General features: G+C 39.5%; 1 protein-coding gene across 5 annotated transcripts in view; it reads left to right on the forward strand.

Moving 5' to 3' along the window:
* Positions 1–27,469, forward strand: part of LOC115937930 (synaptosomal-associated protein 25) — an 82,823-nt gene extending 55,354 nt beyond the window's left edge. For 4 of the 5 annotated variants that reach the window (XM_081833223.1, XM_081833225.1, XM_081833222.1 and 1 more), the window contains 6 exons: positions 589–630; positions 6,849–6,897; positions 13,972–14,089; positions 17,728–17,853; positions 20,676–20,820; positions 26,176–27,469. In XM_081833223.1, coding sequence (XP_081689349.1) covers positions 589–630; positions 6,849–6,897; positions 13,972–14,089; positions 17,728–17,853; positions 20,676–20,820; positions 26,176–26,244 — 549 coding nt within the window. In that variant the 3' untranslated portion in view covers positions 26,245–27,469. Of the gene's footprint in view, positions 1–588; positions 631–6,848; positions 6,898–13,680; positions 13,799–13,971; positions 14,090–17,727; positions 17,854–20,675; positions 20,821–26,175 lie in introns of all 5 variants that reach the window. The other variant, XM_081833226.1, reaches the window with a different exon arrangement.

The raw sequence follows: 27,469 nt of genomic DNA on the forward strand, positions 1-27,469 counted from the left end.
GTGCCCGAGGGACCAGTGCTGACTTCAGACCTTCCATCTCACTTTGTCTTATCTAAGGATGAAGATAATTATTATAGCTGTCTCCTACAGGCTAGTTATTTCAAACATGCTTGATTTTTTTTCACCCTAAGGCGACAGCTTAATTTGTATTGATAAGAACTTCCAATTGTGTTTCTCGGAGCTTTATAAGAAACTTGATGTTAGATTCATCTCAATTCATGAGAAATTATGTTTGTGCTTAAAATTCAATATTCCTAGTCCAGGGAGGCCAAATTAATCCTCTGAGTATTTGAGATAATTTTTCATGCATCCTGCACATGCAAAATTATCTTTTCCAGATTACTTTGTCTTTGATATCAAGATCAGCTTCATATGGTTTTGATTTTAGAAGATCAACTTTAATGTAATTGCTTTAGGGAATCTTACTATGTAGAAAGACTGATAGGAAAGAGATTGAAAATGTGTTCAGTTACAAACTTAAAAGAATGTGTGATAGTAACCCTTTGTGTTTCTCAAGTGAAGAGAGTAGTTCGGATTTTCCAAGACCTCTGGATCCTGCACTCATAATTTTTTTTTTTTTAATCCCAGTCACTGGAAAGCACCCGTCGTATGCTGCAACTGGTTGAAGAGGTAAGGAGTGGCCATATTTCAAGATAAACTAATCCCTTTTGCTGGCATATTCTTTTCCTAGACCCTACTGCCTTTTCTTATGCCACAATCCCATTGGTTCCATTGATTCCATTGTAGCCTATCTGGAATTCACATTACTGAGGGAGATGTCAGGTAGCCATCAAAGGATCCCCTCTCCCTCCCAGCCCTAGCTACCTTTATAGTCTGGGAAGTAGAGAAGGATGGTATTTCTAAGTAAATGTTCCTAAGAAATCACAGAAGACTGAATCACTTTAAGCAAATCTAAAGGCATTACCTACATAAAAACTTCACTTGCAATGATTTTGATGCCTCTAAATCACGTCTAATCTTGACATTCTGTTTTGACTTAGCCGCACATATGACTTTTAAAAATACATACCCCATAGAAACAACATTTTCAGAAATTGTAATATTGAGAGTCAGGCACTAAAATTCATGAAGTAATAGGAAAATTCTTTGATAAAAGGCATTTCAAGGCCGTAACGCAAATACAGAAGCTCTTTTATATTCCTGACTCTGGATTGAACATCCATTTGCGAGGCATGGTTAATGAATCCCAAACTATTTTTATATGGGCAAAATAGGGCAGATAGCAATAATGGAATCAAAAGGGCATTTACAATAAACCTTGCTCATTCCAATTGGGGAGAGCAGCAGTCAACCAGGAAGAGTAAGTGGATTAATTGAACTTGCCCACTGGGAGAGATGAAGTGGAAAAAGAATGGGATGGGCTGTATTTATCTTTACTGAATAAAACAAGCCTAATAGTTTTTATTCAGTGAAATGCTGTTTTAGCTATGCTTTGAAACTGCTTATCAATTCATGTGTGGTTATCATTTTTAAGGATCTTGCATGTTCTTGAGCAGAATGATTAAATGAGCCTACTTGCCTTGCACTACTATAAATTGCTTATGCAATGACATGAAAGGAAAGAAAGATCAATGTTATAAGGCTAAAAGGAAGTTCGGCTGCCTCACGCTAGAGAAGCCAACATCTTCCTTTATTTCTGCAGCTTCAGCTTCTTACCCAGAAATGAAATATTGGCTAAATGTGAATTGCCACAAGAGGAGTGGGGAGAAGGGGACACCATGAGCTCCCAGGCCACCGGGAAAGGGTGGGAGGTACATTTAATGAAATCTGTTATCATGAAAAATGAGCGTTTGAGCCTGCAATGTAGCACAAATTGGCCCCCACAAGAAGGCAGGCCAACAAAGGAGACCTTGGAAGCACAGAGCAGTTTTCCCTCTCTAAATGAAGAGAAATGTTGTCTTTGCTCTATCCTGGGAACACCACTCATGCAGAAATACTTGAGGACCAAGAAGGAGGCAGGTATTCTAAATCTAAGTGTGCTGGCAAGGCTTTCAGAGTTGACTTATTTTCCCTCAACCCATCATGAGAACAAGCAAAAGGAACAAATCTTTTTAACATTCCCACATGAGTTCTCACGTTGACCTGAAGGGAACCCACATGTCAGCTGACATAATTATGTTATACATCTTTATGACCTTCAGCCATAGCCTCCAGGCTCATTTTTCATTTTCATTTATGTTTGTGCACATGTGAAGTAAATTTCTAAAATACCAGAACTATCACCAATCTCTCCACCTGTGCAATGTTGAAACCCTGCTTAGGAGGTGGAAGTGGTAGAGCAAATGCATCAGGATGCATCACTTTGAACTGGCCCCTCATCCATCGGAGTCTTTGGGCCAATGAATACTTCATTTTTGCCTCTTCTTAAATTGCAGGCAGTGTCGACCAGTCTTGAGTAAGGAGTGTCTGCTCTAATTTATTCTCCGGCGGGGAGAAAGTCTCAAAAGCTCTATTGATTAAAGCAGGATACTTGAATCATACATTTTTGTTTCTCCTAAAGGATTTCTTGATCAAGCATGAGGTTGCATCTTAGAACAAGGGATGAAACAGATGGAAGCTAGTTCCTACCTCTCATAAATGAGAGGAGGCTATTATATTTTCTATCCTTAGGAACTTATGAGCAAGGTATGATTAGCGTAGATTGATTGCTCTTACTTCCTCCTGGGTTATTTTATACTGATGGTCAAATACCCCTTATGTCTAGGGCATTGGCTATTCAGAGGGTAGTCTGCTTTTCAATCAAAAAAGAAATTCTCTTTAAAGAGAATCAGCATTAAATATTCATCAAGGGCAGAAATAACTTGGCAAATATGAGCACTGAAATACCAGGATCTTACCCAGGATCCCGAAGTGCATCAGTGCTATATAATTTGAATTGAGCTGAATTTTTATTGAAATTCAGTCTCAAAGATGGGAAAGGTTACTAAACTTGTGAAATCTCCCTGAGGCAGACAACCCCACTCTCAGTTCAACATAGGACTTTGTGCCAGCCCTCACAGACATTAGGGTGTAACAGAGTGGCAGGTATAGAAACTTGCTTTTTAATAGAAACCATTATTGGCATCTCAAGGACAATGTAAAGTTATACATAAGTCAGTTGGGAAAGTTCAGAAAAGCTGGATACCATACACAGGCAAAAAGATGAGAAATCATATAGCACTTGGTTCCCAGGCTAGAGTTGCAAACTGGCTCTTTTGATGGCTGCATGTCAAGAAACATGTATGGAAGGCCTACCTTTGGGGGTGGGAGGGAAGATATAAATTGGTATCATGCAGCAAAACAGGTATGAAAATAGCTCTCCAAAGTCAAGGCCTTACCTGCCTTTGGAGTATGTAATTAATTCTGGTAACAGAATCATGACTGTCTCTTCAAGAAGGGAATATTTGGTTCCAGGCAAAAAAGTTGATTCTGTTGACACTGCATGCCAGAAATGAAGTCTACACATGAATGCCTTGGGCTATGAAAGGTCACCCCAGGAAAGGCCCACTGCTTAAGGGCAGGCCAGTTCAGAAGCACCACCTAGAGCTTTCATGGAGTGGTAGTTACTGAGGCTCTTTAACACTGCATGGATATTTTAAGCATCTTTTCTTTTCATCCCAACTTATCTTTCAAGACACCCTGGCATGAAAAGAAAATAAGCATTCTAAAGCCATGTCTTTGTTATGCCAGACTTTCTCCTGGATAACTGAAGCAGGGTAGTTCTTTTCATATAGGTAGATGTGGGGTTTTTTGGAATTCTCGCAGTTAAGAAAGTGCCTGGAGAGTCCTGGTTTTAGCTCAGATGTGTTGGACTTTGGGGAAAACATCTCAGAATGACAAAAGAAAGACTTAAAAATGTTCTAGAAATGGTCTTGGTTCATCTGCAAGAAAGGAAAAATAAAAAGAGAGAAATAAAAAGAAAAAAGAAAGAAATGAAAAAAAAATCCCTCATATCTCCAACTCTCTGGTTTTTAGGTAGACCGTTTTCCCAGCAATCTCAAACAGAAACCAACAATTGAGCTAAGACAAAAATGGAACCACCTCCTCTCACTCCTAGCTATTAAAACATAATACTTGTTAAGAAGAAAAGAAAGTAATATTCTGCTTTCCCTGAAATATTGTCTTCATCCCTGCCCTTCTCCTCCCTTGCATTTCTAGTTTCCCCAAAGAACAATCCAGTTATTTTGATAAAAACTGTCAGCAAAACTGTGGAGTCAAATGTAAGTTCTAACATTTATTGAGAATCTACTATGTGCTGGGTACTCTACCCAGAGCTATCATCATCAAACGTATGTAATCTAATTTAACCCTTGTAGGTAGCCATCTTTTACTATTATTCTGATCTCCATCTTACCAAGGAGGAAATCGAAGTATGCAGTGATTAAGTAACTTGCTTGAAATACCCAGCTACAAATGGCAGAGATGAAACTAAATTAAAACCTAGGTCTACCTGATCCCAGAGTGTGAATTCCTACGCACAGAACTTCCCTTCCATCAGGCAACTCCTACCATATTTCCTTTTTCCTTTGAGAAAACGATCTGAGAAAACAAACACAGTAGCCCATTCTAAACTGATTGATATTCTATACAAAGTAAATCCTTTATCTTAATTGCTTTTTGGAACCAGAGCCTCCCAAAGAGTTGAACTGTTAGAAGTCTTTACATTCTGTAGCTCGTTTTATACTTATACATACTCTGGAAAGTGAAGGAGCTGTTTCTGTTCCTGTCTGGGCACAGAAATGGTTAAAACACAGGCCAGTGCAGACAAATGTCCATTTACAACACACTGAAATAAAAGATTTTGAAATGTGTCCTGGGATCTGGAATCTTGCTGCTCCATCGGTATTCTTGCACCAGCAGTATCATTAGATGGTAGAGCTTATTCAGAATGCAAAATCTCAGGCTCTATCTCAATCTTACTGAATCAGGATCCATGTTTTAACAAGATGTTTCCTATGCAGGGGCTTCATATGCACATTAAAGTTTGGGAGGTGGTGGTCTGGAAGCTTCTGATGGTAGTCGGTAATGACGATAGTTTTCATTTGCCAAATATCCTGCTATAGATGCATTTTCTGAAGGTATTTATTTTATAAACACTTATGTCTTGTGAACTCTAGGCCAGGCACCATTCTACCATGTGCCACATACTAATTCATTTAATTCCCATGACAACTCAATGAGGTATTAACTATTATTATCGCTGTCTTACAAATGAGGGAACTGAGGCACAGAGTAATTAAGACATTTACCTGAGGCTCCACAGCTAGGAAATGAAATCACCAGGATCCCAGGGCAGAGTCTGGCTCCAGAATTTGTGCTGTTGATGACTCTGGAAGTCAACCCAAGCTCTCCAAACTACTTCCTAACCTCACAACTAAATCCTATCAAAATGTGTTCAGAAGCAGCTTGGTTTTTCCTGTCTGGAACATTCTCTGAAATGGTGAGTTTATAAAACTCACAGAAAACATTTTCAGTGTTCTATTTTTTAGAAGCCCTATTGAATTGGTAAAATACTGTTTAAAAACAAAACAAAAGAAAACAAAACCCTCTGTTGACCTCCACTAATATCTCTCTCTTTCTTTCTTAGTTTAAAATAAGTCAGTGGAGGGGCACCTGGGTGGCTCAGTCATGAAGCGTGTGCCTTCAGCTCAGGTCATGATTCCGGGGTCCTGGGATCGAGCCCCACATTGGGCTCCTTGCTCCGAGGGAAGCCTGCTTCTCCCTCTCCCAACCCCCTGCCTGTGTCCCCTCTCTCGCTGTGTCTCTCTCTGTCAAATAAATAAATAAAATCTTAAAAAATAAATAAAATAAGTCAGTGGAAAATAAATGGGGCCATGAGAGATGTCTTCCTTTTGAGTTTATTCTAGGGGCCACCATGAGCATCCCCTGAAAAACCAATTAATCCAAACGGTTATCAATGCCATTTTATACTTATTAACAATCACCCTATAAAATGAAAAGTCTTTCCTTAACAGTTTGAATTCCCAGCAATGATGATTTTTAAGGTTGAGCTGTACAAATATCTGTGTTCCTTTTCCCCTACCCGCCAAGTCCCACTCCCCTCCACCAAATAGTTCAGGTGGTGTTTGGTTTGTTTAGATCATGTGGAGTGAGAGAGGAGTGCCTTTTCCAGATTTCTGCACAAAAGAAATGCAGTAAAGCTTGTGGATGAATTATTTTCTCACATTCTATTATTGTGCAGAATTTTAGATTTCAGAATAAAGAGCCTTTATTTCTCATCTGTCCATTGGTTTTCTAAATCTCACATAACTTTTCCCCACAGAGAGAAAATGGGAGGGTGAGTTCTGTTTGGGGCTGTATTTCTCAACCTTTGTGAAGCAGTCATCTATTTTGATAAACCTAAAAATCTCACCCCCAAAGTTTCTTACTTTCCAGTGGGGCATCCCTTCCCAATTCACTGAGGGAAACTTCCTGATGTATCATGCCAGAGAAGATTTAGTCTAGAAGATTTTGAAAGATTTGCTTTCTATGGTTGGTGTTACAGAACCTGTAAGGCATTTTTGTTTTGCAAATATAAAACCACAGTATAGTATTAAGTTGTGTATTCCAATTTCATGCCAAGCCCCATCCCCAGCCCTACCCCCATGGAGACTGAGCTACATCTACCTCATCTACCCTAAGATTCACTGATAGAGCAAGTCCACAGGTGACCCCTTCTTCTGAGTCCCTCCCCAGCCCTTAGTGCTCTTGCCCTATTTCCTCCCTCTTTTTCCTTTGGTCCTTCTTCATTTTCCATTTCTAGGGCTAATTGTCCCCTTACTGATTTCTCTTTCTCTCTTTTCTCTCTTTAACTCTTTTTCAACTTTGCTACCATTATTGGAATGTAGAGTAAAGATGCTGGTATCAGGACTTTGGTTATGTTGGATGAACAAGGAGGTAAGTTGAGATTTCTTCAGTAAGCACAATTCCTCATCTGAATAAAGTGCATTTTTAAAAAAAAAATTATTTGTGTATACACAGGTGGTCCTTTCAACATATTTATATGCATATATGAGGGTTCTAGAGTTTTCATTATCTTGCTTTTTTCCCTTTCTCTGTTGAAAAGATTGGTAAATGTATGGGAATGTTGAGGCCTTCATGGCTGATTGAATGTCACTAATCTCCCTGTTATATATGTTGGAATAACAGAATTTTGATGGCAAAAGTCATTATTTTTTGGAGTTTCTTTTAATGGTAGTATTTTGGACAGTTTGAGAATTCTCTGAACCTCCTTATCCCCAATTTTTCCCATAAACTTAGTTTTCTTGTAATAATCCCTAGATAGAATAAGAGAATAGTACATCACGTCCATTTCTTGTGACCATCCTAATTCAGTATCTGGCAGTTTTGATTTCCAAGTTATCATGAGGATTCCTTTAGTAACTAGGTCCTCTTAGTTATATCTTTAACAGGATATAAGCCAAGGGAGATTATAAATGAACCATTTAAAATATTTAAATTGTTTTTTAATTGTTATGGAAATGCTGAAGCAGTGAAAATCAGAATCAGTGAAAATCATCTCTGTACTCTAAAGTGGAATCTAGAAGGGTAATTTTTTTTGTCTCAATACATCTAGTCATATGGCGATGCTTATTTAACTCTAGCCACGGGGTAACTGGGTGACAGACATTAAGGAAGGCATGTGATGTAATGAACACTGGGTATTATATAAGGCTAATGAATCACAGACCTGTACCTCTGAAACCAATAATGCATTATATGTTAATTAATTGAATTTTTTAAAAAATAAAGAGAAAAATAATAATAATAATAATTCTAGCCACAAGTTAGCTACCTGATTCTACTCTGAATTCTTATCATAACAAGCAAATTGTTGAGAATTTTTTCTCTTTATTTATATATATATTTATTTATATATATTTATTTTATTTATATTTATTATGTATCTATGTGTATTTTTGAAAACATTAGAAAATTCTTAGGAATCATGAGAAATTTTTTAATGTCAAAGATAAAAATGTAATGTATTCACAAACAAACTTCAAAAAAAAAATAAACCTCAGATGGGGTGGGGGGGTTGGGAATTGCCCTACAGATAACAGGCATAAGGCATTTTCCTAAAATACAGAGAGACCTTGCATATGATCAAAGAAAAGGGCAAAAACCTACAAGCAAATTGGTGTAAGATATAAATCTATAAATAGACATATGAAACCATGCTTCAACCAACAACAATAATGAGATGCCACTCTTTAGCAGACTGGCACAAATTTTTAAAATTGATAATCACTAATGCTGTGAGTATTTTGGGAAAATGGAGATCTTCAGTGTACAGATAGGCACTATAGACTGATACAAGTGTTTGAAGAGTAATTTGATAATATTTTCAAGATAGTATTTTCAAAGTATGAAGTATACTCATCCTTGACCAAGACATTCTACTCCTAGAATTATATGCTGCAGATGTACATTTCTCTATGTCTTACCTTTAAGAGTGTAAAACTGGAAACAGCCTAAATGTCTGTCAGTGGGGAGACCGACCAAATGAATTATGGACTGGCCATAAAAGAAATATTCTTCAACAATTACACTAAATGAGACAAATCTTTACCAACTTCTGATGAGTTAGGGCAAGGGCAGGGAGGGACTAGAAAAGGATATCATTTGGGCTCCTCTGGGAAGCAAATGCTAAGAGTCAGAAGTGTACAAGATCTATTATGGACACCTGTTATGGGTCAAGGGAAGAGGAGCAGGCGTAGGCAGGGAAAGCTGTCGACTGAGGCAGGTCTGACACTTGTTAAGAGGAGAGGAGCAAGGAGGAAGAGTCTCACACTCCAGTGCTGCTCCAAGAAAGTGTCAGCCAGGCTGATGGGGAGCCCAGGAGCTAAGAAAACCCAATGGAGCAGCCCCACCATAGGCAAGGATGCCTCAGCTCTAGTGATTCCATTGTGCTCAGCCATAGCCATGAGCTAGAAGCATCCCAGCGACAGCATGGTCTCCATGGAAATGCTTTGGCAGATCCCATAGGTGTAGCAACTGGACATGTGAGCTAACTATAAATTCCCTCTTGAAGGGAGATCTGAGGGGCACATCCTCATGGCTGTCATATAAAGACTTTTGTTTCTATATTATTTATTTGTATTGAGCTTTGTCAATAAATATATACCAACCAATTAAAAAATCAAGAGAAAAAAGTTTTTTTAAAAAACAATTGAACATCAACCCTTACACTTCCCCACAATTTTTAAGATACTAATTGGCAAAAATTTAGACACAAATAACTGAATCTAGTGATGTAGTTGTGTTTTGAAGGAATTATAATAGCTGTGGCAGTCTTCAGAACTCCCCAGATAAATTTGCTATAGTTGTAAGGGTTGCTGGCTTGATCTGTGTAATAATGTCCCAGATTTTGAAACTCTGAACATGGCAAATCATCTTTTTAAAATTAACCCACAGGTGCCCATGTAGAAGAGTGGTACTTCGTTTCCAGAGTTAAATTGATACACACTTAAATAATTAGGAGTTCCACCTTTGAATACTCTCTTAGTAATTTGCATGTGAAGGGGGTAGAAAAGGGAGAATGATAATTGGAGGAAAGTTTTGAGAAAGATTCAAGGTAATGCTTTCTTCCCAATACTATAAAGAATTGACATAAAGACTTGGAAAGTAATCTCTACAAATCTGGAATCAAAAAAAGAGAAGGTGAATAATATGCTTACTTGAGTTGCAAATTTCACTGCACTTTGATGAAGAAAATCTCGAGACAAAATTTGCCAGAATCTCCATACAAAAATATATTCTTCTTAAGCACAAATGATTCTCAGGAACATCTATATGTTATTCTCTGAGAAAGGAAGCAGAAGAGCAGATTTTTTCCCCCACAAGATAGTTAATGTTCTCCGCTAAAACATTTCATTTGTGGCCATACCACAATAAATGCTGAATCCCTCGGTTAAACATATTTCCTAGACTAGCCCTGGTTTTACCAGATGCGTGGTGATCACAATGAGACTGAAAAAACACACAACTGTAAAACCCCCCAAAGTGTGTGGCTTCTGCCTGGTCTTAAGTGGTACATGTTCCATTTATACTATAAGGTGATGAGGACCTTTTAAAATGACAGATAAGCATAAGTCAACAACTATCTTCATTGCCGTGGTTAATGCATTTTCATCCTGCATATGCTGTTTTTAGTTGTTTAGATCAGTAACTGCTTTAAAATTTCTCTCCAGTTATGCTCTCCTAATTTTGTCTATGCCTCAACACCAAAAATGTTGATTGCTTCTATCCTGCAGCTGCACAGGAGTTTCAAGAAACAGACATCCTTCTAAAGAGCCATTCCAGGTTGTCCAGCTAAATGGTTGCACTCGAAAATTCTTTACGGGATTCTTGTTTTATACCCAGGTATCAGGAGACACCAAGGAGCATTGAGCATGACAGATGGCCCTGGAAATGTACTGAGTCCTGGGACTTTTATTCCTCTAGAAATCCCCATTAAACCACCTTATCACTAATGGGGGATGACTTAACCTTTCACCTCCATATCTCTTGTTCCTTTTGTTGGTCTTTGCTGGGTTATGTGTTTGTTTCAATACTGAAGATGCAGCCCTTGGGAAAATCCCGTGGGATCAACTCCAAACTAAACAGTGAAATCTTTGACCTCTGCCTGACAGAGGAAGGGTAAATAAGGCCTCTTCCGGAGTGCCTGCTGACTTTCTCAAAAGGTTCATGGCACTACAAGGTAGCATTTGAGAAAACATTCCTCTTGCTAAAGTCTGCACACCAATATCTGTTATGGATGACTAAAGCTGCACTGTCCAGTGTGATAGCCACTAGCCACAAGTGGCTATGTGAATTTAGGTAATGAATTTCCACATGTTCATCAATGCTAAGGATAATGAAAATCACATAAGCAGCATCTGGTAACTGACTATACTCATGAAGGCTTATACACTGGGTCAATAACTTTGACATCTTGCTATTCTTCTACTATCCGTTTTTTAACCAGGTTGGGGATTCTAAGGGCCTCATGTCACCTTGCTTAAGTAAGATTAGTAGAAAAAAAAATGTCTAACTTAGATCCCTGAGTATCCTGCCATTGGTGGATCTATCATAAATAACCAGTCATCCAAACATGGCAAAAGAAAGTATAATCCCTTGCCCCAACATTTAGTGTCATCTACTGGAATACCTCTCCTAACTCAAAATGTTATTGTCCTCCCAAGTCTCCAAGAATAGACAGAAAACAGCCAGAAAGCAAGCCTAGTAAGGAGTGGTAAGGAGTGGTCAACTATGGACAGTACATTGCATCAGCTGGTGAGATGCTGCTGGCCACCCCAGGATGGAATAAATATATTGGTTATTTTCGAGCATTTCCTGAGAGATGTCCTCACAGAAATTGATACTTCATAAGTATCAATGAGGTTTCAATACGCCAAACACCCACAAACCTAACACAGTACCCTCCAAAGATGAATAGTTAGAATACCGATGACAAAATGGTTCCACAATATTTTTTAAATTAAGGGTTTGGCTTATAATTGTGTGAAATGATAAATTCAACCAATATTGGAAGCTATAAAATCATTTTCTGAATCAACTTTTCTGAAAGAGCTTCAGCATCCCTCTTTTAGCTATGACCTTTGCCTACTAGTCTGGCAACCCGTGATAGAACCCAGCTCGAAGAAATACCAACTGGGACCAGCTTGTTTGTTTTTATATTTTAATCTGAATTCACTGGTTCAGAAACACAACACTTGGGGACCAATTCACATTTTTATTTTATTACATTTTATTTTTATTACCTCCTAATCCCTGGGGCCACCGTGGGTGGGGCTCCTGAAATGTCAGAGAAACTCTTCAAGAAGGACAAATGCCTGAATATGTATCCCCATGCCATAATCTGTGTGTATTTCAGCTTTCATTAGTGGAGTGCGACATATTTTCCCTGAGTCCAGATGCTCCTTCAATCCCACCTCCACCCAGCGCTCCAGGAAGCTATTAGCAATTATTCCATTGGGACTTCTGTCTGTACTTGACATGGCTCTTCCTTTTGACAATGTTGAGCTCCTTCTCTATCAATCCCCCTATTCAATAGTTAATTTTATCTGCAAGCTAATTTATTACATTCTTTAAAGGGAACTGGAAAGAAGTCTTTATAAAGGTACAAAAATCTTATGGAATATAAAGACTTGCCATCATTTTTTTTTTCTTTTTAGTCCTTCTAAAGATTTTCTTAAAGACATTACTAGACCTATGCTTACCCAGCAGAAGTTCACCAGCACAACACTGTTTTTCTCCCCAGCTATCCAACGCTGGAGAGATACTTAAATTTTGCCTTCATCTATCATTTGAAGAGCAGGCACAGGTAGCAGATTCTCAATAAGCTGGGTTCTATTCTTTAGCCCCATTAAAGAGAACACAGTGGGCTCTTGTTTTCCAGATGGACAATCTCTTATTGGGTCAGTAAGGAACCTATCTTAGTTTTTTGGACTGATACTTTCCACTGGAAAATTTAACGTGAAATTCTTTCTAAGTGATTATGTCTGCCCTTAGACTGGAAATGGATTTATCAGTTTTATTCTAATCAAGATTTTATTCCCAGAGGCACAGGCAGGTGTGCACAGAAATGCAGATGAAAAGAGAGATGCAAGTGTAATTAGGTTTTGTAACTCGACAGCCAGGACATCGCATTGCTGCTTTCCTTTAAGGATCTTAAAAGCTGTTTTAAGAAACCCCTTCATTGAACTTGTAATTTACTCAATGTGGTGCCATAACTTTTGAAAAATTAATTGAGTTAGTGAATGTAACCCAGGCAACCTAGAAGCACGAGCTGGTTTTATGGCTATCGATCTACGTCTCAGATGCACTCAGATTGGCTTTGCTGGCAGAGTTGACTCGGTAACTGTTCTATGGTCCAGCCCATCACCCCACCTTCAGAGACCCATGTGTTTGTTTTCCCTGCTGTCTGCCATTGGGATCCAGCATGCCCCCCATTGTAGAGACTGGGAAATCAGGGGGCAGAGAAGTGAAACGCCTTCCAGAACTTTCATAGCAAGTAAGTCATAGGATGAAGAGAGGAATTTAAATGTCCCAGTGCTTGGAACATGACTGCTGATGTTGCTTTCTTTTTTAAACAGCGCCTATGAATTAAGTATTCAAAACCAAGAACTGCCCCTGGGCTAGGGAACAGCCCACTGCTAGGGGAAAAAATAAAAAGATCTGGTACCCATTGCTAATTATCCCTTTAATTGTTGATATTTTCCCTAGAGAAGATTGATTCTATCTGCTACCCTTACCTGGTCAAGGATGCTTAAAACCCAAAGATAGAGATATTTAAAGTTGAAGCAGGTACCTTCTCTAGTAGCATGAAATCTGAATTCCTAAAACATTAACACCCTGTTTTTCTTTCTCTTGGGTTTCACTGGTGTCTGAGTAAGTGAATAGGCTGTGCTGTTTTCCTGGACACTAGGAATCCAACAGGCCCACGTACCCCATCCCATTGTGTCTGAATTACAAACTATTTTGAGCATCATTTTTGTTCATTTCCTTCCACCTGTGCCTGTGTAGGGTGGCAGCAGTCTCCAGCAATGCATCCTCTGGGACCATGCATTGTAATATCTTTCTCTTTCAAATTCTGTTCCACATAGTCATTTCTCATGTTCTGCTGGAAACCCCCAAAAAATTCATTCCACACTGTCATCCCTTTGTCCTAACCAGAACAACTCGATCGTGTCGAAGAAGGCATGAACCATATCAACCAAGACATGAAGGAGGCCGAGAAAAATTTAAAAGATTTAGGGAAATGCTGTGGCCTTTTCATATGTCCTTGTAACAAGTAGGTACTGGGTACCAGCTCTAATCTGTGGCGTCCAGTTTTCTTTCTTTTCTTCTTTCTTTTGATTTTTTCTTTTTTAATGTCAAAGTGAATGTCTGAAGTTTTGTCTTTTTTTTCTTTGTCCTTTTCCATCCGCTTCATTCTGTGGGGATAAAATACTTGTGTTTAATCAGAACAACTGGAACGCATTGAGGAAGGGATGGACCAAATCAATAAGGACATGAAAGAAGCAGAAAAGAATTTGACGGACCTAGGAAAATTCTGCGGGCTTTGTGTGTGTCCCTGTAACAAGTAGGTGCTGCCTGCCTGCCTGTAGCTTTGGTTTCCCAAGGCCCATCTCCAAGCCTTGACAAGCTCATTCCTGCCAAGCACAAAGGCAGGATGAGCATGTGGCATGCAGAACAGATCAATACCGTCTCCAATGCATTCATCTCATAGCATAGATGATATAGTGGGAGTTACTGTTGATGCATTAAAAATCAGGCATACTACAGTGAAAGCTTCACTGTCAGCAATTTTTATTGATGAACATTTCAACATTTTCCAGAAAGTGTACCTTGAGACAGAGACAAGCCTCAAGAAAGAGGCACCCAGGCAATTTTATTTTCCTGCAACCCCAAAAGCCAAAACTGCAGAGCTAGAAAAGATTGGAGGGTAAGTTTGGAAGTTGAGAAACACTTATGTTCAAGGTTTGATTTTCCAGAAGCAAAAGAGACAGGTAATTTGGCGTAAGCAAGCATCTGTAACACAGAGAATATGACAGAGATTGCCCCACCAGTTGCCAAATCCGCCCCGCGATTAGACTATAGATGCCCCAGCTGCACCCACCGCAGAGGCCATGAGCCCTTCAGCAAGAGGTGCTCAAGCCTTACTCAAATTGGACCCATCCCTGTGAAATTCTTCCTCTTGGAAGATCTATCCGTACACTGACTAAAATGTTGAAATGTGTAGATTTTGCATGCACGACCTCACAAAACTTTCAACTGTTTTCAAGGTTCTGCAACGCTTTTTTTTTGGAATGTAGCAGAAATGTGACATGTGGTTATAAAGGTTTGCAACAGAAGGAACCTGAAAATGAGGGTTCTGGAAGATAGTCTTATTTGACTAGCAGTGGAAAAAAAATGCATGAGTGGATTGTCCAACATGCATTTGGAAAATTAAACCCATTACCCGATCTCCCTCACCCCTCCCACTTCCCTTTGAACAGAAGCCTTTTTCCTAAAAGCTCTCCTGATCCTAGCTTTTAGAACAGCAATTTATGTCATTTCTAGCTGATTATATGACCATTCACATCCTTTAAACTTTGAGGCTGATTTAAAATATCCCACTTCCTGTTTAGGAGGGGGAGGGGCTCGATTTACAGATAAATTTAAAACTGTTTTAAAAGAATGATCTACAGTAAAGCCTGATTAACTGGAATCTAGCTAACTGGAACTCTCAAATGTATTTACACTTTCGCTTCCTTCCACTTTTAGTAAAAAGAGACAGTTGAACAAAGGGATGGGGGATCACATCAGGGACTTAAAATGGTTTTTCTTGAAGGGCAGTCTAGGCAGTTCACATTCTGTCACCCAGTCTACATTTTCCTATGTAACTTCCACACCTAAGGGGACCAAACAATAAGAGTTGATCTTCAGAGGAAAGGCCATCAGGCACATCAAGTGAAACCATAACCAAGGAAAAATTTGGTCATGTTCACTACCCTAAGACTCTAAGGCAGGAAAGTGCCTTGAGAATCTAACAGATATTCAACAATCACCCCTGAAACAAAGTTTTCCTCCATGGCCCACTGTTAATTAACAAAGTCACGTCATTCACCAAAATGTCTCATGGCTACACATTCCAGTTAGTTAAGACTTAACTGTATATCCTTTTCTTTGGCCACTTGCCCCCCCAAGGTGAGATATCCACCCTTTTTGTGATGAATTCCAACAGATACAATTTCCCCATTCATCAACTGTGTGGAGAAGGCGTGGAGGTAGGCCCCGCCCCGGGATGGATTCTAATGTTCAGATGAAATGATGGCCCCTACAAATTCCACATAGTAGTCGGCACAAGAGACCCTAACTGAGCTTCAAAGCTTGAGTGAAGTGTTCCCTATTGTGTGTAAATAATGCTTTAAAAACCATGTGTCACAACGCAGTGGCTGGTGGTGCCCTGGACTCTCTGAGGGCTTCGCCCTGTCTCGGCATGTTTCAAAGGATTATGGTAGATGTACGGCAGTTCTGTGAGTCTATGTGCAGCATTGTGGGTGCAGTGATTCGCCTTCTTTCAGAAACGCAAACTTTCCCACCCCTTTGACTTTGCCAAAGATGGTATACCAGATATTTTACATAGCAGAAAACCTCACAAGGTCCATATAACTTCTTGTAATGTGAGGAGGGAGGGAACGGGGAGTCGGAAAGAAAACAAAGCCAGACTCTAAGCTCTATTAAATTAGTTTTTGGATCCTGTCCCACGGAGTGGGCCCATGGCTCTGTAGCGCAGTAAATTCTGACAGCTCCGAGGTCTGTGGCATTATACACTAGATTGTGGGAATTGCTGAAATTCCATTTGTACAATTTTCCAGCTTATTCCAGGGTTGCTTGGTCCCCTCTGCAAATATTAGTATTAGAGCCAGTTTTAATAGATGGCTGAGATCCTCCAATACAAGAAAAAAAGGGAGGGGGTGTAAATTCTGTTGTCTTATAAGAGAAAATATGAAAATGGGACCACAGGAAGTTCTCTTGTTTTTGGACTAAAAGCATGTGGTTTCTACTATGCAAAGAACCTAAAAACATCTTTGATTGCCTTAAATTACAACACACCCACCAAAATATGCTGCACATGTTTCTATTGGGCACAACAGGTATGCCTGGATTTTAAGTTTCTCTCCAAGGCAGATCAGTGAAATACGGCCCATGGAGACCACACCAGTTCCAGACCACTCTCCCCTGCCACATCCCAGGATAGCTTGAAGTAGGAGTTTGTAATCACTCCCACCCTGCCCCCCAGCCTGACAAAGAAGCTATTGAACCTGCGTTTCAAATCCTCATGAAGGCTATTACTGTCCTGCTAGTGCCTTTTTCGAGAATGGTCAACTTCTGGAGTAGTTTGGCTTAAATGAGAATGCTTCACTTTCTACTCATGCCTGTAGCTGGTGCATGAAGAAGACATAGAGGGATTTCCTTTTCTGGTGCTAGATGGCTTGTTCTCTCTTCTATTTTCCTGCATTCATTTCACTATGCCTCTTTTACTTTTTGTCTCTGTGGACAAAGGTTTGTACATCGACTAGATGTATGGTGACTGTTTGGAAGTACCGATATATTATCTAATTCAAATCACTCTCGAGGCAACTCAAAGACCACCACCCTTGGCCAACCACCAGTGCTTTATGTCCTTCATGCAGAGTTGGAAGGGTTAGTCCCACACATGCGTTGGGGGAAAAATTAAAACAGGGAATCTTTGCATGATGGTGTGTAAAAACTCGGTCGAGTATGTTTTTCTTGGTGACAGTGTGTTGCTGTGGTGTGATGTACACACTCTACTTGGCAGTCTTGTTATGTGTCTGTCTGCCAGTATGTTTTTCTGTGTGTTTTGTGTCTCAAAATATAACCATGTCACTGAAATAGAACCGAATGTCCTCCAGCTACCTTAATCCTTGTCTTAAATCCAACTAAACTGCAAAGACAAACCAAAACAAGAACAACCTTTGGGCAAAGGTTGCAGTCTTGACAATTGCAATTGGCTCGATTGGAAATGCAATGCTGAGTAGCTGAGGCATGGTGGTGGCCAACTGTTTGGGTCCAAATCATGATATATCGGTATTCTCTAATGCCTCGAATTAAAACCCATTTGCTTGGTTCGGTTCTTCGCTTGAAGAGGTGACCATTGTTGTGAGCTTGATGCTCCACCCCCTTGCCTTGTCACTCACCCTCTTTTTTGCATAGGCTTAAATCAAGCGATGCTTACAAAAAAGCCTGGGGCAATAATCAGGACGGAGTGGTGGCCAGCCAGCCTGCTCGTGTGGTGGACGAACGGGAGCAGATGGCCATCAGTGGTGGCTTCATTCGGAGGTGAGCCGCAGTGCAGCTAGCCCTGTAGCAGTCGTCCATTGTTAAGTAAACAAATCATCCCAAGCTGAGTGGGTCTTAAAGCAACAACCATTTTACTGGTTACTTATGAATGTGTATGTTGCTGGGCAGTTCTGCCAAGAGCCCCTCCTGGGCTCCCTCATTCCGTGCAGATGGGTGCACGATGGCCCAAGATGGTCTCAGTCACTCGGCTCGTGGTTGACTAGGGCAGGGCGCCTCCACTCTCCCCCGTGCGGTCCCTCCAGCGAAGAGCCCTGGCTTCTTACATGGTGGTGGCAGCATTCCAAGGGGGCAGGCTCCAATGCACAAGCACTTATCAAGCCTTGTCGGGTTTGCCAGAGTTTCATCAGACAAAGCGAGTCACATGACCACATCCAGCCTCAATGCGGCAGTAAACAGGTGTCTCATTCCATAAATGGAATTGAACAGAACTTATTAAAGAGATTGTTTACAGAGATGTGGGCCGGGTTAATAACAAGCGATGGTAAAGCATTGGTGGACTAGCAATAGCAGGAAAAGTCCTGAAGGGATGGGAGCTGTTATCAGAACCTAACAGTAGTTACCACTGTGGGGAAGGGACTATAGAGAAATGCTGCTGTTGCAAAACTAGCAGGAAATGAGAAAGGGAAATAAATGCCCCCATTCCTCTTTCCTCTTGCCCTCCAATATCTCACGGGCCATCTGCCAAAGCCTACTGGAAGCTGGAGGGTTAAGAGAATCTGGGTGATGCCTTTGTAGAGAGGTCAGCGTCTCTGGGCAGAGAGCAAAACAGGTCGGAGAATGGACCTGGGGGGACAAATAGAGAATAACAAGCATACCTGACTTCTGATTTCCTGTGAGACCTGGGAGCAAAAGCCAACTTAATGACCTATTTAAAAATCTCAAATTACACAGATCTGCCTATCCAGAAATCAGCTCTCAGGAGACCAGAAAACAGAGTAAATAATGACAAATATTCCTGTTGTTAAAAAGAGAAGAAAAGAAAAAAAAAAACCCTATCCCTTTTTACAGGCTACTGCTAGGACTCAGCAGTGACGAGGGTACCTAATGACTAGTGTAGAGATAGTTGTACAGCTATATATTACTGGGCCATTGTAGCTGATGTTACCAACCAATAACCCACATTCAAATGACAGTGACCTGTGTAAGGTCTAGATAGCTACATAAAGCCTCACAGATGACAATTCTATTCTTGTTTCTATCTGCTCCCAGGGAAACTAGACCAGGGGTTCTCAATCCTGGCTGCACATTAGAATGACCTGAGGCTGTTTTTTAAAAACATCAGTACTGAAGGGCGCCTGGGTGGCTCAGTCAATTAAATGTCTGCCTTTGGCTCAGGTCGTAATCCTGGGATCCGGGGCTCCTGGGATGGGGCCCCACATTGGGCTCCCTGCTCAGGCGGGAGTCTGTGTCTCCCTCTCTCTCTGTTCTTCCTCCCGCTCACATGCTCGCTCTCTCTCTCTCAAGTAAATACATACATACATACATACATACATACATACATACATACATACATAAAATCTTTAAAAAAAAGTGAGACCCAGCCATCTGTGGTTCTTAAAGCTTTTCAGGTGATTCTAATATACAATCAGCATTGAGAATCCTGGAACCAGAGTATGCCTTAGCTGTTGATAATCATTTAAATAAGTTTCTTTTTTATGTAAGAAAGCTAGGAAGTTCCCCCTTTAATTTCTACTGGCCTAGGCTGCTTTAAAAACCTTTGTGGGCTAGTCTACACTGGGGGTGACCATGGGGAATGGGTTTTAACCCCTCTGAACATTTTTAGCTCATCACCACATGCAGTGGGAAAATATTAATTAACCAGAACGTCCTAGAATGAATACTTACCATTTGCAATAAAGAGTTACTACCTTCTTAACTTTCAAGCTGAACTGTGAAAAAAATGGCCAGGTGGTAAGGCACTTCGAGAGCCAACTCCTTCCTTCCCAAACTGGAACAATAATCTTTTATCACAATTTTTCCCCTGAAATCACCCATTCACAATGCCACCAACCCCAACCCCCCCTGCAATGAAATCTGAGCAAATAGAAATCATCTTGAATAAGTAGCTCCCTTTGGAGTTCTTAGGAGCCAGCAGGATTAAGGGGCAGACTGTATTATCCTTACTCTTCCCAGGGATTTTGGCCCCAAATGCGGAAGAAGATGGAGCAGAGAAATTCTCTGACTTAACACAATAAGCCTTTTCTTTCATTCTCAATTTAACTCTTGGAGACTTTGTTTGACATTTCAGAAAGAAAAATACAGTTTCTAACTAGTTCCATCTTCATTCTCTGACCCAGTCCTCTCAACTAAAATGATTTTATTCTTAAAAAATGAAAATTAGGATAAACATATGAACATAGGGAGGAAATGATGTGCTGGTGGAAATGAAAGAAGTAAATAAATTAATCTATTTAATATGCCTTCTCTAAAAAAGAAACTTAAATGTTCAAAAATGAAATTTAAAAATTATTTTCTAGGGACACCTGGGTGGCTCAGTCAATTAAGAGTTTGACTCGATTTCAGCTTGGGTCTTGATCTCAGGGTCATGAGTTCAAGCCCGGCGTTGAGATCCATGCTGGGTGTGGACCCTACTTAAAATAAATAAATAAATGAATGAATGAATGAATAAATAAAAATTATTTTCTAATGTATAAAAGCTAAAATGTACTCATTGAACAAAGACTAAAGATGCATGGGATTGATACCTAAGGGGTCTCCAGACTTTCCCTTAGCTTTGGGTCCTTGGTATTTGAGTTTTTTTCACACTTTCTATCTTCTAAAAATTACATTTTGACTCCCAGGGTAACAAACGATGCCCGAGAAAATGAAATGGATGAAAACCTGGAGCAGGTGAGCGGTATCATTGGAAACCTCCGTCACATGGCCCTGGATATGGGCAATGAGATCGATACACAGAACCGCCAGATCGACAGGATCATGGAGAAGGTGAGCTTATAGCAGTCAGCAAGCTTCCATTGTTCATTACTTCTTCTGAGATACCACTGAGGAAGGATGAATGGCAAAATAAGCCCCTCAAACTGTGGCATGGGATTCAGGCATACAGATAGATGGAAATTTCCCCCTTATTTTTCCAAGACAAAAATTCACCAACATATAAGTAAATAAGAGAGTAGAATTTAATCTAGCAGATATTCCTCAGAGGCACCTCTGTTTCAGGATCCAAAGGCCGTAAAGATGAGAAAGACATCATCCCCACTGCTAAGAAACTCACAGCCTATGGGAGGCAGTGAGCCTCCAGCTGAATTTACTACCACACAAAATATAATTTGCCAAGAAAGCCACACATAAAATGCTAATAAGTAGGGTTAGATGAGGAAAGATTTCAAGAGTTAAGTGACGGGAAAATCTCCAAAAAAGCCAAATCGAGTCTTGAAGGTTGGTTAGGAGCTTGTCAGGAGATGGTGTAGGAATAGAATCAGGAAATAAAGGAAAGAATACTTATTTTAGTTTAACGAGAAGATGAATATGAGCTTTGATTTTATAAATGCCAAAGCTTTAATGATGGTTCAAAAAAGCCCAGATTCCATTTCCAGTTCAACAGTTCACATGTCCAGATCTCAAAATAGAAAGCATGATCTGATGAAGTTGAGTTCACACAAGGACACCAGATGTGGCTCTAAGAGAAAACCCCCTGGTGTCAACAAGAGTCATAAGGAAAAGTGAAGAGAACAGAATGGGAAGGGATGGGTTTAGGGCCTTGAGATTGGAAGGGAACAGAAAGAAACACTGGATAAGCCTTATAAAAAGATTTGGGGTACCAAAACCTGATATTCCACACTACAAATCTGACATACTTTCTACGATCTTGTATTCTTCCCCCTCCCCGATCAGTAGCGTCCTGAATATTGCTTATCATCTCTTAAGATATCAAAATGCCAACAGGAAAAAATAGATACATTATAGGTTTAATGGTAATTGTGCATCTATAATCAATTCTAGTTGGCAATCTTACATTGTATGAGTTTATTCCTGAGCTATATTCAGCTCAAGCTGTATATATACAGCTCATATTGCTGTATGAGCTATATTCAAAGAGAGATACTGAAGTTTTGAGCCTGAAACCCTGAGTTTCTTTTTAACAATTCATTCCACTTTAGTGAGCAGAGAAGGATGCTTTGAATCCTAAGGCTAAACACTGAGTTTCTTGGAACCCAAGCATCCTCCACCGACCTGAAAAAGAAAAGAGTAGACATAAAGGGAACGCTTTGCCCTATTGTGCTCTATGTGCTCCCTATTAAAAATATCTGATTGCATAATATTTTGCCTGATCAATATTGAGTTACACAAATGTCAGTGTTGGTTGGCAAAAGGCTTGTGCTTTGCTTACTTTTACAAGTCATGACATACTTATCATTGTTAAGAGCCTTTGATATGCTAAAGCTTTTAAAGCTGCACAAATCAATAGACTTTAGAACAATATTGAGAGTTTCAAAAAGCACTGGAGCCAACACAAGCTGACCTAGCCCATTATGGCCAGAAAAAAACAATTGCCGAACCACCTTCCAATGGGAAAATGATTTGAAAAAACAGGAAGTACTCATTTTCTGTCAATGGACCCAATTTACTCACAGATGTAGGGAGATAATGTACCTCTAACTCAATTAGAGTTCCAGAAGTAGTACTTTTACTAAGAGAGAGGGGTCAAATCTTTATTGATAGAGTAGGACTTTCAGCACCAAAAAGTGTTCCTGGAAAGGCAAGTGGCATCTTAATTCTGCCACTTTGCATTTCTAGTTCTCTTCTCTAGGGAAAACCTTTCATTTTGGGCCCAGTTTACTAAAGGGCAAAGATGTATGCAGCCATGATGTGTAATTGGAGTCAGGCAAGTGGATGGGAAATAGCCATTATGGTTTGTATCATTCTTTAAGTGCTAATTTGTTTAAGAAGTGAGAGAGGGGTCTAGTTGCCTTTGAATAACTAGCCTTTATCTTAGCTCCAAAATCAGAATCTGAACATGATTAGAGAGAGTCCATTTCAACCCAGCATCGCCACAAATGATACATGTTATATGAGCTGCACAATTTTTAATAGATTTCCACCTGTCTCATGTAAGTTCTCACTTCTGATCATAGGAAACAGTGTTCAAAGGTCTCTTGCATATCTAAGAGTAAATTAAACTCACAGTCTAAGAATAAAAAGAATCTTGGGGCACATGGGTGGCTCAGTCTGTTGAGCATCCAACTCTTGGTTTCAGCTCAGGTCATGATCTCAGGGTTGTGGGATTGAGCCCGCATCAGGCTCCATGCTCAGCACAGAGTCTAGTTGGGATTCTCTCTCTCTCTCTCTCTGCCACTTCTCCTCCTCGCACTCTCTCTCTCAAATAAATAAATGAAACCTTAAAAAATTAAATGAATAAAGGGAATCTTCTGATGTTTCTCCCATATTCTCCCATGGCCCCCAACAACAACCTTCACCCTACCCCATCAATCATGATCCTCTCTCATCTCTTGGATTGATAGTAAAGTTTTGGAAGTCCAAAACAATGTAATTTTTAATACATCCCCATGGACTGTCAAGGAATTACTTTGTCTATTTAAAAACTTTGCTTTCTGCTTTAAGATATATATATATGTACATATATATATACAGTCTTCTAAGGTTGAAATGGTACAATTCTTTCAGAAAACTAAAATGGGGCAAGTTGTATTAGCTTCTTTATGTTGTTCAGGAAGTAGTAATGTTCAAACTTCAATTTAAAGTTGTCAGTGGTAGATGCCACACACACGTTGAAATACAGTGAGGCTGAAGCTTTAACATTCCTTTGAATTTTCCTATCAATGAGGAAACACAGCATTTGAAAACTAAGACCTTGAGTTCCAGTGGCATTTCCTGCTCACCAGCTTCATGACCTGATTTCTTCATCTGAAAGATAATAAGGGAACAGTTCAAACCTTGGATGAGAACATGGCTACCATGTAGGGTAATAAGCATCCACTTCTGGAATTCTGAGCAGGGGCCTAAAAGCTACCTGCCATGGTCTGAAGTTGAGATTTCCAGAGTGTGCAGAAGGGTGGGCTAATGATCTCCTTCTAACTCTTAGTGGCTCTGTGGGGATCATCCTTGCTTTCTCACAGGGGCAAATCATGTGGCATATCTTGGGTATGCCAGTGAGCTTAAGATTCTCTAAATAGAAATATGAAAACTGGGGTGGGCTATATTCCATAAATACAGTCCTAAAGCATATAAAAAGAATGAACACAGAGGCCTTCTCCAAATACCAGGGAGACATCTAAAAGGAGATTACCTCAGGATTTGTTCCTAAAAGATGCTATTTCTGTTATATAATAAAGATATAGTACCTATTGCATAAGGTATATGGGCTTGAGTTTTGATATGCTTCAGAGAAAATTTAGGTAGAAATCACAGATCTTCAGTGAACATAGGTCTGTTTTGGATCCTTTGACGATGTCCAGAGAATAACCTCATGCTCTACTTCAAAATATCCACTTCCACCACCAGGTGAATGGTCACCAGTGTATTCTTAATGCAAGAGTTTCTAGAATGCTTGCTTCCAGACATGCCATCCATTTTTAAATTAATGATTTCCCCCCATTTGTGTTTTCCTTAGTATTCAGTCTGGAAAAATAGCATAATTCAGTCTGCAGAAACATTTCACATTGGTCTGAGCCTAGAATTTTCCTTTGCACCAAAGTATCATTATTTCTGATAGAGTTTATAGCTAAAGAGAGGAGATTTAAGAGCCAAGTAAAATTGGAAAGAATACCTATTTTCCAAATCAGGAACCTAAGGTCCAAAATATGAATCTATAGATCAAAACAAGGAAAATTAATGCTCTATCTTAACTTGTTTTGAAAGTCAACTTTTGATTATCCAAACAGATGGTAGGAAACCATTGCCAGATAATTCAGAATAATGAATAATCTAGCAATATTTCTATTTTAACTTGGCAAATTTCTAGTTGAATATAGATAACTCTAAGTGTGCTGGGAATTCACAATTAAACTAAATAAAGAAGATCCAGTTTGGTGGAGATTGGAAAGCACCAAGCACCATACAAGATGCAAAATCGGTAATCATTGAACAAATACAGGTTGATAAAAAAGCAGTTCAGTTTCCCTACACTGCCTCTCAGCTTTGTGTTCCTCTTTCCAGGCTAGAGAGGGCAGACGCCATCACCAATCATGATAAGACAAAACAACAGCCTAAACAGAATCTTCATTTTTGCCTCTGCTTGCTCACTCAGACCTTTCTCAGTGGTGTTGGGAATAGTTCATTTTCTGGTAGCAACTCTGGGTTTCATGCTGCATATACAGCAAAAGGTAACTGAAGCAGTGAGATCAGTCAAGGCACAAAATTATGGAAAAAGTGCTCTTGTTAAAACAAGCCAATGATAAGGGACACCTGGCTAGCTCAGTCAGTAGAGCATGTGGCGCTTGATCTTGGGGTCATGAGTTCAAACCCCCAGTTGGATGTGGAGCCTACTTAAAAAATAAATAAATAAAATAAATAAATAAACAAGCCATTGTCAAACTCCATGGGAATGAGTCTTCAAAAATGGAACTTAAAATTATTAAACATCCCAACAAGTCAGATTTTCACCCAATAACAATAATTGCAAGATAAAATATATTGAGCACTTAATCTTTGCAAAAAATTATTCCAAGCACATTATATGTACAAACTCATTTCATTTTCACAGCAGACCTAGTACTATAATGATTAACATGATGATTACTAGTGTGGATTCTGACTCCAGGCTGCCTGATTTCCTCATTTGGAAAAATGAATTAATAATAATATACTCCTCATAGTTGATATCAATCTTGATGTCAAGGTTGAATGAACTGGATATAATAGACATTCATGCTTGTTAGCAGGATTCTTTTTTGTCCAGCTTCGAGACAAGAAAGCCAAGGCCCCAAGATGTTATGTAATTGGCCCGAAGTGACACTGGTTAGCCATGATTTGAACCCAACTGTATAAGTGGTGGTAATTAAACTCAATCCACAGATGTGAATGCCTTTCATAACGTCACTGGGTGTCATTCCAGGATAGAAAGATAAATGATATAACCCTGTCCTCAAAAGGATGCGCTCTGGTAGGGTGAAACAGTCATGAGTACTAAGATGGAGCTTCTATGATCATGTCCAAGTAGAACCACAAGCAATCGTTCTGGAATCACAAAAGAAGAGAGGGTCAGTTCTGACAGGAGAAGTTTCAAGATGCCTTCACTCAAGAAGGGGGCATTTGAACAGACCCAGAAGGAAGAACAGAATGTCCAAAGGTAACCTGAGTTTTGTTTTCTTCCCCCTTTTCTAGGCTGATTCCAACAAAACCAGAATTGATGAGGCCAACCAACGTGCAACAAAGATGCTGGGGAGTGGTTAAATGTGCCCACCTGTGTTCTCTTCCAAATGCTGTTGGGCAAGATAGCACCTTTGTGCTTTTCTCATCGTATTACCTAGTAGGTCTGCACACATACACACATCAGTCCACCCCCATTGTGAATGTTGTCTTGTATCGTTCATCAGCTTCCCCAAACTATTATGTGTCTTTTGTTCTTTCTGAGTCTCTTTCTTTCCAAAGGTTGTATATAGTAGTCATTTGGTGGCTCTAACTCCCTACATAAGATGTCTTGGGTTTCATTTTTCCTTTTCTCTCCTCAGTGGTGTTTGCTGAATGACAACAATTTAGGAATGCTCAACGTGCTGTTGATTCTTTCAATACACAGTATTGTTCTTGTAAAACTGTGACATTCCACAGAGCTACTGCCACTGTCCTTTCTTTGAGTGTCAGGCTCTGAAACTCTCAAAATTTGCTGTCCTTGGTTCCTCATGGTTGTCATCTGTCTTTATGATTTCATGATTAGACAATGTGGAATTACATTACAGGCATTGCACTAAAAGTGATGTGATTTATGCATTTATGCATGAGAACTAAATAGATTTTTAGATTCCTACTTAAACAAAATCTTTCCATGACAGTAGCATACTGATGAGAAAACACACACACACAACAGAAACAACGAAACAACAACAAAGCATGCTCAGTATTGAGACACTGTCAAGATTAAGTTCTACCAGCAAAACTGAAGTAGTGTCACTTTCTTTCTGTCAGTATATAGACTTATTAATCATGATCATCCTTTTTTAAAAAAAAAGAATTTTAAAAAAAGATGGATTTGACACACTCACCATTTAATCATTTCCAGCAAAATAGACGTTTGGCTGAACTATGTCAAATGAATGTAATATAGGATTTGTTTGCTGCTTTTGAAGGCTATGTTTTGGAGAAAGCAGTCTTGCTGTGAAACAGTGTGGAGATGTAAATTTTATAAGGCTGACTCTTTATTAATCACCATTTCCCCCTGTGGTTTGTTATCAGTACAATTCTCTGTTGCTTAATCTAGAGCTATGCACACCAAATTGCTGAGATATTTAGTAGCTGATAAAGAAATCTTTAAAAAATAATATAAATGAATGAAATATAGATAAACTGTGAGATAAATATCATTACAGCATGTAATATTAAATTCCTCCTGTCTCCTCTGTCGGTTTGTGAAGTGATTGACATTTTGTAGCTAGTTTAAAATTATTAAAAATTATAGACCCCA

Source organism: Leptonychotes weddellii, chromosome 10, assembly GCF_054177405.1.
Source record: "Leptonychotes weddellii isolate Sample4059 chromosome 10, ASM5417740v2, whole genome shotgun sequence".
In the NCBI taxonomy this organism is placed as follows: domain Eukaryota; kingdom Metazoa; phylum Chordata; class Mammalia; order Carnivora; family Phocidae; genus Leptonychotes; species Leptonychotes weddellii.